This window comes from Aquarana catesbeiana, linkage group LG13, assembly GCF_042186555.1.
Source record: "Aquarana catesbeiana isolate 2022-GZ linkage group LG13, ASM4218655v1, whole genome shotgun sequence".
Taxonomy (NCBI): Eukaryota; Metazoa; Chordata; class Amphibia; order Anura; family Ranidae; genus Aquarana; species Aquarana catesbeiana.
This window is the reverse complement of record NC_133336.1, coordinates 197,994,123-198,014,768: the sequence shown is the minus strand read 5'-3', so window position 1 is coordinate 198,014,768 and position 20,646 is coordinate 197,994,123. Positions and strand designations below refer to the sequence as shown.

Sequence of the window (20,646 nt, the reverse complement as noted above, 5' to 3'; positions counted from 1 at the left end):
TGGGGGTCTGTGGGCGGGGGGCTTATCGGAATCTGGAAGCCCCCTTTAACAAGGGGACGCCCAGATCCCGCCCCCCCCCCCCTGTGTGAAATGGTAAGGGGGTACTTACCCCTACCATTTCACTAAAAAACTGTCAAAATAGTTAAAAATGACAAGAGACAGTTTTTGACAATTCCTTTATTTAAATGCTTCTTCTATCTTCCTTCATCTTCTTCTTCTTCTGGTTCTTCTGGCTCTTCTGGTTCTTCCTCCGGCGTTCTCGTCCAGCATCTTCTCCGCGGCGTCTTCTATCTTCTTCTCCTCGGGCCGCTCCGCACCCATGGCATGAGGGGAGGCTCCCGCTCTTCTCTTCATCTTCTTCTTCATCCTCTTCTCTTCTTCATCTTCTTCATCTTCTTCATCTTCATCTTCTCTTCTTTTCTTCTCCGGGCCGCTCCGCATCCATGCATGAAGGGAGGCTCCCGCTGTGTGACGGCGTCTCCTCGTCTGACGGTTCTTAAATAACGGGGGGCGGGGCCACCCGGTGACCCCGCCCCCCTCTGACGCACGGTGACTTGCGGGACTTCCCTGTGACGTCACGGGGAATGCCACAGGGAAGTCCCGTCATGTCCTGTGCGTCAGAGGGGGGCGAGGTCACCGGGTGGCCCCGCCCCCCATTATTTAAGAACCGTCAGACGAGGAGACGCCGTCACACAGCGGGAGCCTCCCTCCATGCATGGATGCGGAGCGGCCCGCAGAAGAAAAGAAGAGAAGATGAAGATGAAGAAGATGAAGAAGAGAAGAGGATGAAGAAGAAGATGAAGAGAAGAGCGGGAGCCTCCCCTCATGCCATGGGTGCGGAGCGGCCCGAGGAGAAGAAGATAGAAGACGCCGCGGAGAAGATGCTGGACGAGAACGCCGGAGGAAGAACCAGAAGAGCCAGAAGAACCAGAAGAAGAAGATGAAGGAAGATAGAAGAAGCATTTAAATAAAGGAATTGTCAAAAACTGTCTCTTGTCATTTTTAACTATTTTGACAGTTTTTTAGTGAAATGGTAGGGGTAAGTACCCCCTTACCATTTCACACAGGGGGGGGGCCGGGATCTGGGGGTCCCCTTGTTAAAGGGGGCTTCCAGATTCCGATAAGCCCCCCGCCCGCAGACCCCCACAACCACCGGCCACGGTTGTGGGGATGAGGCCCTTGTCCTCATCAACATGGGGACAAGGTGTTTTGGGGGGCTACCCCAAAGCACCCTCCCAATGTTGAGGGCATGTGGCCTGGTACGGTTCAGGAGGGGGGGGGGCGCACTCTCGTCCCCCCCTCTTTTCCTGCGGCCTGCCAGGTTGCGTGCTCGGATAAGGGTCTGGTATGGATTTTTGGGGGAACCCCACGCCGTTTTTTTTTTTTTTTTTTGGCGCGGGGTTCCCCTTAAAATCCATACCAGACCTGAAGGGTCTGGTATGGAATTTAGGGGGAACCCCACGTCATTTTTTTTTTTTAATTTTGGCCGGGGTTCCCCTTAATATCCATACCAGACCTGAAGGGCCTGGTATGGAATTTAGGGGGACCCCCCCACGTCATTTTTTTTTTTTTTAATTTTGGTTCGGGGTTTCCCTGGGGGGAATTCCCATGCCGTTTTTATCAATGAACTTCTATGTATATTGTCGGCAATGCAATAGCCGCGGGTAGTTTTAAATGTGTTTTTTCCTTCCAAATGTCATTTTGCTGTCAGACTGTTCTAAACACGGGAAACATGCACCCCTTTACAGGCATACTATAGACACCCCCCAGGTACGAAATTTAAAGGGATATTACACTTTTATTGTTTGACTTTAAGCATTATTAAAATCACTGCTCCTGAAAAAACGTCCGTTTTTAAAACTTTTTTTTGCATTGATACATGTCCCCTGGGGCAGGACCCGGGTCCCCAAACACTTTTTATGACAATAACTTGCATATAAGCCTTTAAAATTAGCACTTTTGATTTCTCCCATAGACTTTTAAAGGGTGTTCCGCGGCATTCGAATTTGCCGCGAACACCCCAAATTGTTCGGTGTTCGGCGAACTTGCGAACAGCTAATGTTCGAGTCGAACATGAGTTCGACTCGAACTCGAAGCTCATCCCTAATGGGGAGCGTTGGTGCACAGCTATTTTCAGATCTCTCCAGAGATGTTCAGGTCTGGGCTCTGGCTGGGCCATTCAAAGACATTCACAGAGTTGTCCTGTAGCCCCTCCTTTGTTATCTTGGCTGTGGGCTTAGGGTTGTCCTGTTGGAAGATGAACCTTCACCCCAGTTTGAGGTCCAGAGCGCTCTGGAACAGGTTTTCATCAAGGAGGTCTCTGTACATTGATGCATTCATCTTTTCCTCCATCCTGACTAGTCTCCCAGTTCCTGCTGCTGAAAAACATCCCCACAACATGATTCTGCCACCACCTTGCTTCACTGTAGCGATGGTATTGGCCAGGTATTGAGCGGTGCCTGGTTTCCTCCAGACATGATACTTGTCATTCAGGCAAAAGAGATCAATATTTCATCAGACCAGAGAATTTTGTTTCTCATGGTCTGAGAGTCCTTCAGGTGCCTTTTGGCAAACTCCAGGTGGGCGGTCATGTGCCTTTTACTGAGAAGTGGCTTCCGTCTGGCCACTCTACCATACAGGCCTGATTGGTGGAGTGCTGCAGAGATCTTTGTTCTTCTGGAAGGTTCTTCTCTGTCCACAAAGAAACGCTGGAGCTCTGTCAGTGTGACCATCAGGTTCTTGGTCACCTCCCTGACTAAGGCCCTTCTCCCCCAATTGCTCAGTTTGGCCGAGCGGCCCGCTCTAGGAAGAGTCCTGGCAGATCCAAATGTCTTTTATCATCATTTACAGATGATGGAGGCCACTGTGCTCATTGGAACCTTCAATGCTGCAGAAATGTTTCTTTACCCTTCCCCAGATCTGTGCCTCCATACAATCCTGTCTTGAGGTCTACAGACATTTCCTTGGACTTCATGGCTTGGTTTGTTCTCTGACGTGCACTGATAACTGTGGGACCTTTATATAGACAGGTGTGTGCCTTTCCAAATCATGCCCAATCAACTGAATTTACCACAGGTGGACTCCAATCAAGTTGTAGAAATATCTCAAGGATTATCAGTGGAAACAGGAGGCACCTGAGCTCAATTTTGAGTGCAATGGCAAAGGCTGTGAATACTTATGTCAGCCCTCAAAAATTCCACTGGCCTGCTCGCATTTTGCGAATGGATTTTGAGGGCTGGCGGGCTTTGTCTGGCTGTGAGCGGGGGGGGGGGGAGGGGTGCCGCCGGCAGCCTTGGTTGAATGGGAGTCCTTCTCCCAGCAATCGCAGAGGGGAAGAGAAAAGAGAGCAGCCCGGATGATCAGAGTGCAGGGAACATAGCGATAACAGCTTTCATTTCACATTGCCGCGTCCCCTGACGCTCGCTGTCACATACAGCCCCTCCTCCTGGGACGGGCAATCTGTCAATCAAAGTTCCCTGGCCAGGCGGCGGGGCTGTATGTGATGTTGAGCGGCTGGAACACAGCAATTGAAATGAAAACTGTTATCGCTGTGTTCTCTGCGCTCTGATCATCCAGGCGGCTCTCCTGTTCCTCTCCTCCCCTGCAAAGGTAGGCTGCGTGGTGGACACGGGCTGCATGGTGGGCAGAGGCTGCATGGTGGGCAGAGGCTGCGTGGTGGACACAGGCTGCGTGGTGGACACAGGCTGCGTGGTGGACACAGGCTGCATGGTGGGCAGAGGCTGCATGGTGGGCAGAGGCTTCATGGTGGGCAGATGCTTACACAGGTAGGGTTGCCACATCATCCCTTTAATCCATGACACGCAATCATTGAACAGGTTCTGTGGCTGATTAAGGTGGTAATTAAACTCACTTGGTGCCTTATCTGCATTAAATCAGGATCAGAACCTGTGTAATTCATATGTGTCCTGGATTAAAGGGATGATGTGGTAACCCTAGACACAGGCTGCATGTTGGGCAGAGACTGCATGTTGGGCAGATGCTGCATGGTGGACACAGGCTGCATGGTGGACACAGGCTGCATGGTGAACACAGACTGCATGGTGGGCAGAGGCTGCATGGTGGACACGGGCTTCATGGTTGGCAGAGGCTGCATGGTGGACACAGGCTGCATGGTGGGCAGAGGCTGCATGGTGGGCAGGGGCTGCATAGTGGGCACGGACTGCATGGTGGCTACGGGCTGCATGGTGGGCAGGGGCTGAATAGTGGGCAGGGGCTGCATGGTGGACACGGGCTGCATGGTGGACACGGGCTGCATGGTGGGCAGAGGCTGCATGGTGGACACAGGCTGCATGGTGGACACAGGCTGCATGGTGGGCAGGGCCTGCATAGTGGGCAGGGGCTGCACGGTGGACACAGGCTGCTTGGTGGGCAGAGGCTGCATTGGTGGGCACAGGCAGGCTGCTTTGGTAGGCACGGACCAAGTTGTTGTTAATTTTTATTTTTATAACTTAATTCTGCATAAAACATTTAAGTGTCATTTCATGAGCTTTTTTATGAGGGCGCGTTTAGGGGCGGAATTAGGGGCGGGGTTGGGTGGGGCAACTGGTGGCGAGTAACCCCTGAGGCCTGGCTAGTAGCTCAGGACTTGAAATGTTGAGCCCTGCTTATGTACATGGGAATTTTCCTTTATATTTAATAAATTTGCAAAGATTTCAAACAAACTTCTTTCACGTTGTCATTATGGGGGATTGTTTGTAGAATTCTGAGGAAAATAATGAATTGAATCCATTTTTGAATAATGCTGTAACATAACAAAACATGGAAAAAGTGAAGCGCTGTGAATACTTTCCGGATGCTCTGTATACAAATTCAAAAGCTGATGATTGTGACATTGGAGTCATTGGTGCGAGCTCGGGCAGACTTTGCTCCGCCCACCTATTGCTATTGGCAGTAAAAATACTAATTGTTCCGTCTTTGTTCTTATCCCCCAATCCAGTTACACATCGTCCATTATAACTCCGACCAATTCACCGACATCAATGAAGCCAAAGACAAGCCAAATGGATTGGCGGTTCTCGGGATCCTAATCACGGTGGGCAACGCGTTTCGTCACCTAATACATTGTTGAATTTCTGCAATACATTGTGCTGCTGTTTTGTTTTTTAAGTTTTTTTTTTTTAGCTTCCTTTCATCTGATATATCTCATTTTTATCTTCCATCCTCACTATACAGACCGGCTCCAGTGATAACCCGGGCTATGCCAACATCATCAACGCCCTGCAGAGAGTCAGCTTTGCAAGTAAGTAATCCTTAGTACAGGTTCACTGCACACTGTGAGCATCTCACAATGTGCATTAGAAGCTGCAGCAAGTCAGACAGAGCTCCGTCCCTTTTATTCATTGGATTTCAGTTCTTTTATCCTTGGAGGCTCAGCCTCACATGTGGGCGGTACCTATGCAAATGCAACCTGTCTAGGAACGCCCACTTCTCCAGACTGACATCCATCCATAGACATATGTAGATTGAAAAATGTATTTTGTTTCATTTCGATTCGTTATTTGCATAAATTAGTTTAGTTAAATTCGTTTATTTTCTTTAATTCGTTTTCAAAAATCACTTTAGTTTATTCGAACTCAAATTGATTCAAATTTTTCAAATTTGGTTGAATTGAACTCAATTCGACCGAATTCGGAAAATTCGGATCAAATTAAAATTCTAATTAACTTCCATTCTAATCAAATTTATTCTATTCGAAATTAGAATTTTGGAAGATGATTATTTTCTTTCTTTCCATTCTATTCTATTGTTTGTTCTATTCTATTCTTTTATTTTCTACTTCTGTTCTTTTCTATTATATTCAAATTCTATTTCGAATTTCGGGAAAATGGTTATATTGTTATATTCTGTTCTATGCTATTATTTTATTTTCTATTCTATTCTTTTCTATTCTATTCAAATTTATTCTATTTGAAATTCAAATTTCGGAAGAAGGCTATATTCTTTCAGTTTTATTTTATTCTAGTATTTCGGAACGAAACGAATTGCACATGTCTACTGTACTGCACCCTGCCAGCCCCTCCCACCCAGCCATGATCTGCCTGCATTGCATAGAGAAGCACAGGGACCCAGGGATGATGTCACTCGGTCTAAAATAAGATATGTCATGAAAACGGAAAGGTTTTATATAAAAAGGTCATTAGCATGTAAAGAAGAGGGAGGGGGCACAAGGTTGGAAGTGCACAATTGTCTACAATGCATTTGTATGCTGTAGCATTTATGGTACACTTCACTGGAAGTACCTGAACTCAGCCATTTGGAGGCGCTGCACATACTTGTATGTATATATATAGAGCAGCCTTTCTCATCCTTTTCAACACAGAGGAACCCTTGAAATAGTTCTTCGGTCTTGAGGAACCCCTGCTAAAAATTAGGAGTCTACAACTCATGATATGATGGTGTGATGGTCAGTGAGAGGAATGGTCCTTACACTTGTGGTCATGGGGAAGAATTACCTCCTTACAGATAACTAAAAAGATCAATGGTGTCGGTGGGAACTTATCTGAGAGGCAGAAATTGCCCAATGCTGAAGGAACCCCTAGCAACCTCTGGAGGAACCCTAGGGTTCCATGGAACCCTGGTTGAGAATCACTGATATAGAGTATGTGACAACCTTGTATTGATATTTCCTGCAGATCAGAGTGTCACCATTCCATCCTTCAATGTGGAGGAGCTCCTGCCTAGCAAGCTTGACCACTATTTCCGCTACAGTGGTTCCCTGACCACGCCGCCATGCTTCCAGAGTGTCACTTGGACCGTCTTCCACAACCCCGTCCAGATCTCCCAGTCTCAGGTAAGTAAAACCATGGATTTCCATGAGAACACAAATATCGGTACTTGTGGAAATGCATCTGTTGGCACCCCTCTGACACCACCAAAGGCAGGATAGCACCTCCCAGAGGCCACGGGTGGGATATCATTTCACCCCCAGGGCTGAGTCCATGGCTAAAATGTGAGGACCGAGGAAGAATATTGGCATTTTTGTATTTTTAAAGTTTTATGGCAGAACAGTTAAGGAGGTGAGGGTTTAGGGGTCCCAGATACCGTAGCAGATCACTTACAGCAGTGGTCTCCAAACTGTGGCCCAGGGGGGCCATTTGCTTGCTTTTAATCTGGCCCATGGGGCACTAGTCTACCAACTGACACCAATGATGAAGCCAGAGCTCCGTCTTTAAGGCAGGGCAAAAAGGGCAGCTGCCCCGGGCCCAGTCATTGTTGTGGGGCCCAAAGCAGCTGTCCCTTGAGCCTACACTGCCTGAAAATAGTTGACAAGTGGATTCGGGAGGGCCCAAGAAAATGTTTGCCCAGCAGGGTCCAATCAATATTAAAGATGGCCATGGGTGGAGCACCATTCCCCCTACTGACAGCATTAATGGGGCACTATGCTTCACATGGATATTAACAATGGGGTAGTATTCCTCCCTTTAAAACCAATGTCGGGCACTGATTCTAGGGCATTTTTTTATTCCTACTGACCACAGTCCAGCCCCTCCCCCCTAAAGCCTGAAGGACAGTAAACTGGCCCTTTGCTTAGAAAAGTTTTGAGACCCCTGACAGTCTCTCCAGAGCCAATGAATGTCCAGTTTCACAGTGTTCGATCCTTTAAGCTGAACCCGGCAACACAGTAAGCACATTCCCAAATTTAATTGCCAAGTGAGTCACCAGGCCCTTCTGAGAGACCAGCCTGCTTCCTGGGCTCTCTCCAGTGAGGTGACTCCCCTGGTTCCCCTCCTTGGCACAGCATCCTCCAGACCAGGCAGGACAGCTTCAGGACCACTTCAGCACATGTTAGGCCCCAAACCAGGCTATTGAGCCTAACAGCAGAGCTCCATTCAGCAGCACCTCCCTAGGCCTCAGCCCCATGAAAGAGAGCGAGCACAAGAACTCTCCCAGATATTTATATCCTCCCCAGCATGCACCACTGGCATAAACCTTCTACTGGATTGGCTGAAGGAAATATAAATATTCAGAACTTAGTTTCCTTTATGAGATCTCGTACTATGACCAGTGACATCTACTGGCAACAGTGAGAATCACAAGCCAACTTGAAGTGTAAGTTCACCTTTACAGAAAAATCTATAAGGTGAACATACACAGGACGCCCTCCTCATCCCTCCCAGTCCCGCTAACCTGTTGCGCGACAATCTCCCGTTCTGAGCCCCGGTATAGCCGCTTCAGGGGTCTGGGGCTTAGAAATCCCCTCGGCATACGTCTTCTTGCCCGCTGACAGGACGGGCTACGTGGGCTTTTTTAGTCGGCGACGCCCAATTAGAAAGCCCTGAAACGTCCCTCGTGACAGGGTACGTTTTGGAGATTCAGCTGCGGAGATTTCTAAGCCCCGGACCCCTGACACGTTTATACTGGGGCTCAGAACAGGAGATTTGCCGCGATCCAGGTCAGCGGGACTGGGGGGTGAGGAGGGGGTCCTGTGTAAGTTCACCTTACAGATTTTACTGTAAAGATAAACTTACCCTTTAAGCTTAGGAAAAAAACAGGTGAAAAGTCTGCGCTAACTACAGCCCAGCCGAAAACTAAATTGACATAGTGGCCCCTGTTTAGGATCTGCCACCTCTACGCAAGGTCAACAAGGTTTCCTGACATCACTCAATGCAACCTTTTCACTTTGTCTCACTTCTTTCTGTAGATGGATAAACTGCGCAAGACACTTCATTCTACTTCAGTCAGCCGCCCTCCCAAAGTCCTAGAAAAAAATGTCCGGCACATTCAACCAGTGAACAAGAGAACAGTGTACTCCTCCTTCGTAATAGAGAAAGGTATGTTCCTTCATAAGGGCACCATTACTCCATGCCCCCTTTCCCTCTATGCACCTCTCATGCCCTTGGTTTGTTGTCCATCATATTTTCCAATGGTGGATCTCACATGCCCAGAATTCTGCTCATGTGTAAAGCAACTGAAATATTTGGCTTAGCCCAAAAGCTCAAGAATAACTTTTTGACCACAACCACAACTAGCTCGCCAAAATTAGAGGCCTAAACTCAGTTGGCTCGCCAAAATCTGAGGCCTAAATTCACACAAGCTACAGAGATAAACTATAGCAATGCCAGGTTTACTGAAGTCCATTGTATTCCAGCCACAGCTGCGGGTCCCATTCGTATTCTCTAAATTGGAAGCCATATATGGTATATTAATGGACCAGTGTCTGAAGTGCCCTTAGGGAACCCCCAATGAACCACAAAGCTATGGTTGGAGACTACTGAACTGAAAGAAGGGCTATAGCCAATATCGTTCAGGTCTAGACCCAAATGCACTTATGGGCCTTTTAAAGCTTGTAGGCTTTAGTCAGTCCGTTTCCTCAAATCGGCAACCGAGATAATTACAGTATTTTGTTAGTCTTTTCTACCTCAACATGTGTTGGTATGAAAATGTTTGGGCTCCCAGCTGAAGATCATCCAATCAATGTTTGAGTAGATGGTTTAATCCCTATTACTCTGGTGGCAGTTCATCTGGTAGATGGTGAGCCTCAAGATTCATAAGAGGAATTCCCAGGTGGCGATCTTGCTTGCTGTAGCATTGGCCACCAGTGGAAGGTACCAAATTATGTTGGCTTACCTGTACACAGAAAAAGTGCACTTTTAGGGACTGTTGACATGTTCAAAAGTAAAAACTGCCACCTGGAAGACAGCGGTAGAATGTTGTTACAAGACTAACCAACATTTGGAAAAACTTGGGGTGATCTATCTAAAGCAGCCCTCGGTGTTCCTATACCATCCTTGTGCTGGATTCCCAGGTCTGTACATCTGCTGTGCCCTTTATGAGGGTTCTTATCATCCATGTGCTCAGTTCCTGGGTCTGTACACCTGCTGTGCCCATTACGATGGGTTCCCGCCATCCATGTGTTGAGTTCCCAGGTCTGTACATCTGCTGTGCCCTTTGTGTGAGTTCCTACCATCCCAGTGCTGAGTTCCCAGGTCTGTACACCTGCTGTGCCCATTACGATGGGTTCCCACTATTCCTGTGCTGCGTTCCCAGGTTTACACACTTGCTGTGCCCATTAGGAGGGTTTCCCACTATTCCTGTGCTGCGTTCCCGGGTCTGTACAGCTGCTGTGCCCTTTATGAGGGGTTCTCACTATTCCTGTACTGCGTTCCCAGAGCTACACTCCCGCTGTACCCATTATGAGGGGTTCCTACCATCCCTGGGCTTAGATGCCAACTGCTGTGCCCATTATGAGGAATTTCAACCATTTCTGTGCTAAGTTCCCAGGTCTGCATACCTGCTATTCCTGTACTGCGTTCCCAGAGCTACACTCCCGCTGTACCCATTATGAGGGGTTCCCTCCATCCCTGGGCTTAGATCCCGGCTGCTGTACCCATTATGAGGGGTTCCCACCATCCCGGTGCTGAGTTCCTGGGTCTGTCCACTGACCCCCTTCATACAAATCTGTATTTCTTGTTTTCTTTTTGTATGGAGAATGTAATAGGAGAAAATGGAACACACAAAGGAGGGCAGGGACACCCAAAACTCCCAGGCGGACAGGACAGTGAGGCAGGGAGACTGCAATGGTGGAACACATATAAGAAGCCAGGTCCTGACTAAAATATCACATGATGTACACTTGCCCTTTAAGATTTAATTCTCCAACCTACACTGGGAAGGTAACAGCTATTTGGATGGCTCGCTATGGCCACCATAGACTCCACTTTTTGTGGGTTATTGTAATGTGTTTATTATTCATAGTCTGATAAGCAATTGTGTTTTTGGATTTTCCTTGTTCTTGTCCACAGTTTAATCATTTTCTCTTCTTTTTCTGTCTTGCAGGGCTGTCTGCGGGTAAGTTCCCTTTTTTTATCTTGTCCTTCATGTCTGAAAGTTGACAGATGAGGTGTGACTGCTTTTTTGGGTGATTTTTTTTTCGTATTTGTTTGTTTTTTAAATGGATATTTTATATTGTGTTATAAAAAAAAAAGCTGTTTTTCTAAAAGAGAGAGCACGGCAGCAGCTGTTTGCCTTCAGACTCTGATTGAAACTTCACACAGAGTCCCCTAAGCAGAGCAGGCAGGGAAGGAAAGAGATAGATAGGGGTTTAGTCTTTTCTGGATCATTTTTTTTTCTCTTTAACTTCCACTTTCAATGAGAATAAATACAGCAATAAAACAATACAAATTAAAAACAAAAACAAAAGATACAAAACAAGAACCCTTATCAACTCTATCCAAATTTTTTCAGGCTGGATTTTGACTTTAAGTGCTGGTTCACACAGGGGAACTCGACTTACAGCACAACTTTGCAAGGCCATTTGGAGGCGAGTTCAGCGCGACTTTGAGCAACTTACATGACTTAAAGTCGCCTCCAGGACAGGCGACTTTGGCTGTGGCCAATCACCAAATAATCAGCTCTGTGGGAGGGAGGGGGTTGCCTGGGTAAACGTGAGGAGTACCTGGGTAAATTTATTTTCTTTTTCCTGTAAAGTCACTTCAATATAGATGGAGATCTGAGGCAACTTGGAGGCAACTTCCATTGAAATCTATGGGTACAAGTCGCCTAGAAGTCGCCTTGAAGTAGTACAGGAAGCTTTTCTGAAGTTGGAGCAGTAGTGTACATTAAGATGGCTCTCGTTCATGCCTATGGCATTTCTTATGTCCAATGACTTGGGGCAACTTGAGGACTTACAAGTCGGATCCCAAGTTGCTGTAGTGTGAACCGGCACTTAGGGGTGTATTTATAAAAATTTTAAAAAACGCAGAGCTATTGCTTCTGTAAAACTGCCTTTATCATTTATTCTGTGAATGGGGGCAAAATGAATTATTAGAATAATGTCAAATGTTATACAGTCAGGAAAATAGGGTGGTTTGGAAAAATACCGTATTATGCCCACTAGATGGCACTAACGATCATAGAAAATAAGTATTTATTCCTTGTGATCATCAGCTCCATCTAGTGGCCATAATGCGGTATTTTCCTGAATAAATCTATTCTGTATGAATGTAAAACATTCAACCTGAGGAGAAAATAGCCTAGTAACATTCAATTTTGCCCCAGTTTACACAGAGTGTGGTGTCACGGGATGAATAGCTCTGCAATTTTTTTTTTATATAGTGTCTTAGGCTTTCTTACCATCCTGATCCTATGACCTGTAAGTCAGTAGCCTCTGGCTACACCTGATTGTCATCCGGCGTGGGTATGAGATTTTTTTTGTGACCTGTACGTTTTTTTGGGAGTATGTTCACTATAAGTAATACAATACTGACTGGCTTCTTTACCTAATCCTCTCTTTCTTCCATTAAGGTGTGATTGTGGCCATTGTGTTCGGAGTTCTCGGAGGGGTACTGCTCATCTCCATAGCTCTGTACTTTATCATCATGGTCATCAAGTAAGGAAATCTATTGCCATTAAGCTCAAATGCTGAGTGCACAGATCTGACAGATTGTCATTAGAGGGTGTATCTACAATTTTTTTAATTGAATACATATATACTGTGTGTGTATGTGTATATGTATGTGTGTATATATATATATATATATATATATATATATATATATATATATATATACACCTTTTTTTTCTTACTTATTTTACCTCATATTTTTTATTTTTACACTGTTCTTTAAAAAAAAAAAAGTGTCACTTTTATTCCTATTACAAGGAATGTAAATATCCCTTGTAATAGAAAAAAAACATGACAGGACCTCTTAAATATGAGATCTGGGGTCAAAAAGACCTCAGATCTCATATTTACACTAAAATGCAATTTAAAAAAAAAAAAAAATTTGTCATTTGAAATAAAAAAAATGGCCCTTTTAAGAGCTATGGGCGGAAGTGACGTTATGACGTCGCTTCCGCCCTGCAATGATATGGAGACGGGTGTGGGCCATCTTCCCCTCACTCATCTCCATGTCAAGCCAGGAGAAGGATCCGATCGCCCCCGCTGACGGCTCCGGTAAGTGGCGGAGGGCACCGCAGCGCGGCAGAGTGGGGGCCCTCTCCCGCCGCCGATAAAAATGATCCCATGGCGAATCCGCCGCAGAGACCACTTTTATCTGAAAGCAGACTGTCCGCCGAAGAAGAGGATACCGGGGTTATGTTAGCTAGCTGCTGCCATAACAATGACACTCCTCTTCAAAGTACCGACGTAAAACTGCGGCAGGCGGTCCATAAGTGGTTAAGTCTTCTTCTCTTCCGGGATATTAGATCCGAGTCCCTACCAAAGCCGATTCCCAGTACTAGCAAGGTGTATCTAATAAAGGGGCCGGTGAGTGTATATACAATATACATACAGTATGTGTAAAATTTGCAACAAAATATCCTGTAGAGGTTTACAGTATATATAATGCCAATCACCTCCGTCCCTGCCCCGGAGAGCTTACATTCTAACATCCCTCCCAAAGTCAAATGCCAACTAGGAGCCAAGTATCCCTATAGAGGTTTTGCATTGTGGGAGGATTTGCAGCAAGTGGGGGTGGAAACCCATATTGAGCATACAAACTCCATACAGATAATGGCTGTAGTGAGCACTGAGCACAAAACTTCGGTGCTCTAAGGGCTCGCTCACACAAGCGGCCATGGGGGGCAGTAAAAGCAGGTGGTTGAGCTGTGGTTTTACCTTCTCCTGACTGCCCACCTAAACAAGAACATGCAGCTTGGATTGGACCATGCACATGCTGAGGCTGCAAAGTTTTCGGCCGTGGAACTAATCAAACCTTGGGCAGTACCACTGGCAAACGTGATCCATTCAATAGAATGGGTCCATCCGCAACCATGTGCAATTCAAGTGGATTGGTCGCAGTGGTTTGGCCTTTTTGGGGGTTAAAACAGGTGGTGAGGAGGAAGCTGCCTCCACCACGGACCGGAATGCTGCACATCTGAATGAGCAAGTGCAAACCACATAGTCACCATACGGCCCCATCATGAAAATGCAGCACGGCCAGCACTCAATAAATGGAAAATAGTATTGAAATTCCCTAAGATTCAATTTTACAATAATAACCCGAACAAATGATTAATGAAAATATTTTAATTGACCTTTAAAGACACCTCGTTAAATATTTTATACGCAAGTGACCTGCACAGAGCTCTAACTTCAACCCTACTGATCACCATTGGGATGATCTGGAATGCCGATTGCAAGCCAGATCTTCTCATCCAACATTCTCACAAATGTTTGTTTTTTTTGGCCAAATGGGCACATATTTCTGCAAGAACATTCTAAAATCTTCTAGAAAGCCTTCCCAGAAGAGTGGAGGCTGTTATAGCAATAAATGGGAAGCCAACTGCATATTAACAGCCATGGTTTTGGAATGGGATGTCAACAAGCTCATATATAGGTGTGATAGTCAGGTTTCCATATGGTTTTTGGTCATATAGTATACATACTGTTTTTTTTTTGTAGTATTTGTCATCTAATGCAACTATATATTTATTTCTTTACAGGAGACCTATTGCACACATAGGAAAAGCCTAACAGTGCCTACTTTTTTGACTTTGGGGCTTCCCAGTACAGCTGCCATTGGAAACCATTATGCCTTAAACTGATATGGAGGCCTTAAAAATTGCTCTCACTATGCTACTGGTAAACCAAGATTCTGTGACCAGTTTTAATGCTGTGAAGTTTTTTCTTGACACGCTGGACCTAAAAACTGATGCACATAATGCTGATCCATTATAGACTTTTGCATCTCTGGACCTGGTAAAGGCCTTATTTATCAAAGTAACCGAATAGACATATGTTGATCGTATCAAACCGTTTCATTCTTCTGTATTTCGTTGGAAAATGAAGATGATCTGGCTATGGTCAACAGTAAAGTTGCTTCCGTGGGATGATCTTGAAGATCTGCTAGCTATATCCATCAGTAAAATTTCTTCAAGATCTTGAAGGCTCTACATTCTTGATTACTTCCTCTCCAGGCATATAACGTCTCCAGCCAGTGGTCACCATGAATGGTCATACTAAACGGTTTCATTGTCCCGTACCTAAATTGGAAAACGAAGAAGCCCATCTGATTGCTATGACGTTTAGTAACGTTTTTTTTTTTTTTTTTCTTTGGGGTGATCATGGAGGCCCTATATTCTTTGACCACTGCCTGTCCAGTCCCATGATGTCTCCAGTCAATGCACACCATGAATGGTAATTTTAAACAGTTTCATTGTCCCTTACTTAAATTGGAGAAAGAAGAGGACCACCTGATTGCTATGGCCAACAGTAACTTTTTTTGATTTGGGATCCTCTTGGAGGCCCCACATTCTTTGACCATTGCCTGTCCAGTCCAATGACATCTCAAGCCAATGGTCACCATGAATGTATATATTAAACAGTTTAATTATCCCGTACCTTAATTGGAAAATTAAGTGGACCACCTGATTGCTATTGCCAATAGTAAAAATTAATTTCTTTGGAATGATCTTGGAGGCCCTACATTATTTACCACTGCATGTCTAGTCACATAACATGCCCTCACTTTCAAAACATTTTGGTTGCCTGGCTGTCCTGCCGAATCTCTTGAGATGTACTTTAAAACCAAACTCCTGTCAATCTTTTTTTGGTTTTGGATGGAGTATAAAAGAATTAACATTTTACAAAGTTTTATTTTTACTTGTGGTCCCCATTGGAGAGATTTGTTTTTTTATGCTTCCCGTCGCCACAATACCCCAACAAGAAGTGGATATAGAATGGTTGTCCCCGGGAAAGTAAGGCATGGACAGGACTTCTAACCCTTACCCACTCTACTACAAATGTGTTTTTTTTTCTGTTCTCTGAGAGATTTCCCTCCCAAATAAGGAAAAAGATGGTAGCAAAAACCTGGCAGAGGGCCCAGAAGCCTTTCTCCCTCTATGGAAAATAAAAAGGTTTTGTCTGGAGTTGGGATTTCATTTTGCCATGCGCCTGGAATCCAGATATTTTGTCATTGGAGGGAATTAGAGAATCTGTATTGCCCTGTAACAACCAGTCATAATCTCCTGTAACATAAGAAAGAACCTGATTTCAATGGCAGCAACCTCAGTTTATCACTTTTGTTGATGACCGCTCTTGGAGTGCCTTACCCATTTGTTTTCATCATTACAGCCTGAACTTTTAGGAATGGGTAGTCTTGAAGAGGACGCTCCCATTGTGTAGCCTGTTATTCATTATTTAGTTTATTGCAACTTGTGTAAAAAATTTTGTTTGCCAAAAAAAGAACTACCTCTTACCCTAGAAAGTATTTGCCAATCGGCTGACAGCACTGGCTATGGTGGTCAAGTCATGACATTTCTCAAACATGCTCTTTACCAGTCTTCCTGATAACCTCCATTGTTCCTTCTTGCAAAGTCACGTAGTCCGTGCTACAAACTTTAAAGGCCCCTTGTACAAGCCTAATAATGCCGTTTGTAAACCCCTTAGCCCTTGTATGCCCCCTATGAACAAGCAGGTGCCATGTGACAGCAATGCCATTAAGGACATCTTCTAAACAAAGGTGAACCCATACCACTTGTATGAGCACTAAGAACTAGCTACAGAGGATTGGATACTGCCAAACAGAAAAATTTAAGCTATCCCCAATATACCCCCTCCCCAGCATGTCTCAGTTTTTCTGCTAGAGTCTTAGAACGATAGACTTCTTTTCTTCAGCTCGGCTAATGAAAGTCTATCTAACTTATGCTAGCCTTTTTTCTTTGTTTTTGGTGGGTTCTAGTTGATCAGCTTCTCGTTGGCTCAGCATTCTCTTCCTTAAAGGGGTTGTAAACCCTTGTGGTTTTTCACCTTAATGCATTCTCTGCATTAAGGTGAAAAACCTTCTCTCATGCTGCAGCCCCCCTAGACCCCCTGTTTTACTTACCAAAGCCCTGCCTTTCTCACCCCGGGGATGAGCACACCAGCTATGGCTGGTGTCTCATGTCCTGATTGGATAGATTGATAGCAGCGCAGCCCTTGGCTCCCACTGCTGTCAATCAAATCCAATGACGGGAGCGCCGGGGGGGGACAGGGCCAAGTCCTGCAGTCTGTGTCAATAGATGTAGCAGCAGGACACGGGAGCGCACTCGCACAGATGTCCTGAAGGAGAACGCTTCTCCGACAGGGCACTCGAGAAGAGGAGGAGCCACCAGCGCCGTTGAGGGATCCCAGAAGAGGAGGATCAGGGCCACTCTGTGCAAAACCAGCTGCACAGTGGAGGCAAGTATGATATGTTTGTTATTTAAAAATTCCCCTAGCTGGTCGGGGGTCCCACCTCATCCATTCAGATTCAGCATTGGTCCTTCAGGAGGCTCTTGAGTTTTGTTTTTTTTAAGTGATTTTTTTATTTATTTTTTGCTGTGTAGCCCACACCTCAGGTGGATGTGTTTTGGATGCCCCAATTGTTTCTGAAGTCATATGTCCATAATAAAATTAAATTTTTTAACTTATGCCACGTACACACGATCAGATTTTCCGCTAACAAATGTTGAATGTGAGCTTGTTGGCAGAAAGTCCGACCGTGTGTATGCTCCATCGAACATTTGTTGGCGGACTTTCCGCCAACAAATGTTGGCTAACAGGTTCTGAAATTTTCCACCAACAAATTTTTGTCGTTGGACTTTCCGATCAGGTGTACACAGGTCCGTCGCACAAAAGTCCACGCATACTCGGAATCAAGTAAGAGTTGGAAGCACTCGCTCTTGTAAAACTAGCGGTCATAATGGAGATATCACATGACCATTGAACTTTATCGGCTCGCCGTACGTCACTGCGTGCGTAATTGTTGGCCAACATTTGTGTGTGTATGCAAGACCAGTTGGAGCCAACAACAGCCTTTAGTCCTTATTTACCAAAAAACAGTGTTTACCAGTGCCCAATCCTCCTGTAGGCAGCAGTAGAATGTGAATGTTTTCAAATTGCTGAATCCCTCAATGGACTTTAAGAAATTAATTTAAACAGTAGATCCAAAAACCCCATTATTAGGAGGTGGTATTCCTTTATAGGTACATGGGCCCCAGACTAGCCCATGCTTTCAAGAGATAATTCAAGTAAAAAGCTGGCAGGGATCCCAAAACATTGCCTTTTTTTTTTTTTTAATCTTCCGTTCTTGAAGGACACAGCAGATCTTCAGATCCCAGACAAGTCCCCACCTAGGGCTATTTACCATCTAGGGGCCCTTGAACAGCTGAGGAGAAAGACAGATTGGTGGGGGCTCATCCGGGATCTAATTAACTGCAGTGTCCATCAATAAACTCAGAGAAAAGGATTTCACCACTAGTACAAAAATCCCTTTTTTTTCCCCCTCAACTTTTGCTGAAGATTGTCTGTACATAGATGAGTTTTTTGATGCTGGCATTGATTTAGCCAGGTATAAAAAGCAATATATACACTCCATCACAAAGGAGCATCTGATTTTAATTTTTTTTTGTAATACTACACACAGTACATAATACAGGTCTTCATTATTGAAAAGAACTGCAGGCCTTCTTACCCAAATAATCCACCAGCTTCTTCCATCATGTGTTGGACTGGCTGCGATGGGCATGAAAACCACTGCTCACACTTTTAATTATGAGATCTGCCTACCAGGCTTTAACTATATATCACATCAGCACCCTGTGTTATTTTTCTGTTTTGTTCTTGTTAGTAATCCTACAATAAAGTCTCAAAGAAAGTTCTATGTTTGTTTTATCTCAATTTATTGAAACTAACTACTAAATTTCAAGTAAAAACAAACTGACATATACACAGAAAACAAGGCTGCACTTTAGCCTTTTAGCTGTCATCAACCATTTTATTTCCAAGAATTATATGAAAGAACGCATCCCTTTAGATGTGCATGCTCCCTGGGTGGTGTACACTAAGAACTCATCTCTGGCATCCCTTTAGATGTGCATGCTCCCTGGGTGGTGTACACTAAGAACTCATCTCTGGCATCCCTTTAGATGTGCATGCTCCCTGGGTGGTGTACACTAAGAACTCATCTCTGGCATCCCTTTAGATGTGCATGCTCGTTGGGTAGGGCACATTTTAGCTGTGCAAGCTGCTGAGCAGTTGCTTGATCACACATCCTGGCTAAATCCTACACACTTCCCATCTGCACCCATACAGAAAGTCAGTTCTACAGCAGTGAAGCCATTCAGGAACAGCCTTGCATTTTTCTAGCAATTATTGTAAGGTAATCTCTGATTGGCTGGAAGTGAAGAGGTGGGTGACATCATGATCTCCACCCCCCACCAATCAGAAAACACCTTATATTCAGTGATACAATTACAGGGCTGAGCAGAAGGGATACCTGTAGGACTCAACCAGGAATACAGCACAGCTTAGGGCAGGTGTCTCAAACCGGTGGCCCTCCAGCTGTTGCAAAACTACAAGTCCCATGAGACATTGCAAGGCTTACAGTTAACCACTTCGCATACAGGCCATTTCTGACACTTCGCTCCTACATGTCAAAAATCATCATTTCTTTGCTATAAAATTACATAGAACCCCCAAACATTATATGTTTTTTTAGCAGAGACCCTAGAGAATACAATGGCGGTCATTGCAACTTTTTATCTTGCACGGTATTTGCGCAGCAATTTTTCAAACGCGTTTTTTTTTTTTTAAAAACAGTTTCATGCTTTAAAAAAAAACAAAACAGCAAAGTTAGCCAAATTTTTTTGCATTGTGTGAAAGATGAAGTTACGCCGAGTAAATAGATACCTAACATGTCACGCTTCAAAATTGCACACGCTCGTGGAATGGCGCCAAACTTTGGTACTTAAAAATCCCCATAGGCGACGCTTTAAAATTTTTTACTGGTTACATGTTTTGAGTTACAGAGGAGGTCTAGGGCCAAAATTATTGCTCTCGCTCTAACGTTCGCGGCGATACCTCACATGTGTGGTTTGAACACCGTTTTCACATGTAGGCGGGACTTACGTATGCGTTCGCTTCTGCGTACGAGCTCACGGGGACAGGGGCGCTTTAAAAATTTTTTTTTTTTTTATTGTTAATTTTACTTAAAAAATTTTATTTTTACACTTTATTTTTTTGATCACTTTTATTCCTATTACAAGGAATGTAAACATCCCCTGTAATAGGAATATGACACGATCAGTCCTCTTTACAGTGAGATATGGGGTCAATAAGACCCCCACATCTCACCTCTAGGCTGGGAAGCCTAAAATAAAAAAAAAATAAAACGATCGCCGCTTCACAGCCGAAGCGGCGCCGTTTTTTTGAATGCAGAGGCCGGGCGTGACGTCATAACATCGCGCCCGGCCTCCGAACGATCATAGAGACTCCGGCGACCATCTGGTCCGCCGGAAATCTCTATGGTGAACATCCGGCGCCGGCGAATCCGCTGTCTGACTCACCGATCGCTGAGGTGAGTCGGTAGAAGCACCGGAGGGCGGCGGGAGGGGGGGGGGCCGTCCCCTCCCGCCGCCCGTAAGAACGATCAAGCGGCGGAACAGCCGCTATGATCTTTCTTATGGTGTACGGAATCGCCGGCTGAAAATGCCGATATCTGAATGATGTCTGTAGCCTCAGACATCATTCAGATATAAGCCCCGAAAGTCGAGGACGTCATATGACGGCCTCCGGATGCCAAGCGGTTAAACATAACTGGCAGAGGCATGATGGGACTTGTAGTTTCGCAACAGCTGGAGGTCCGCCAGTTTGAGACCCCTGGTTTAGGGTATGTCAGTGTGTTAGAGCCTCCACATCTGAACTCCATTTGGGGGGGGGGGGGG

General features: G+C 45.1%; 1 protein-coding gene across 1 annotated transcript in view; it reads left to right on the top strand.

Annotated features, from left to right (window-relative positions):
- CA14 (carbonic anhydrase 14) overlaps positions 1 to 17,705 on the top strand; it is a 96,309-nt gene extending 78,604 nt beyond the window's left edge. The window contains exons 5-11 of the mRNA XM_073610386.1: positions 4,958 to 5,053; positions 5,194 to 5,260; positions 6,654 to 6,811; positions 8,663 to 8,792; positions 10,798 to 10,809; positions 12,265 to 12,349; positions 14,407 to 17,705. Coding sequence (XP_073466487.1) covers positions 4,958 to 5,053; positions 5,194 to 5,260; positions 6,654 to 6,811; positions 8,663 to 8,792; positions 10,798 to 10,809; positions 12,265 to 12,349; positions 14,407 to 14,437 — 579 coding nt within the window. The 3' untranslated portion in view covers positions 14,438 to 17,705. The remainder of the gene's footprint in view (positions 1 to 4,957; positions 5,054 to 5,193; positions 5,261 to 6,653; positions 6,812 to 8,662; positions 8,793 to 10,797; positions 10,810 to 12,264; positions 12,350 to 14,406) is intronic.
- Positions 17,706 to 20,646: the final 2,941 nt, after the last annotated feature.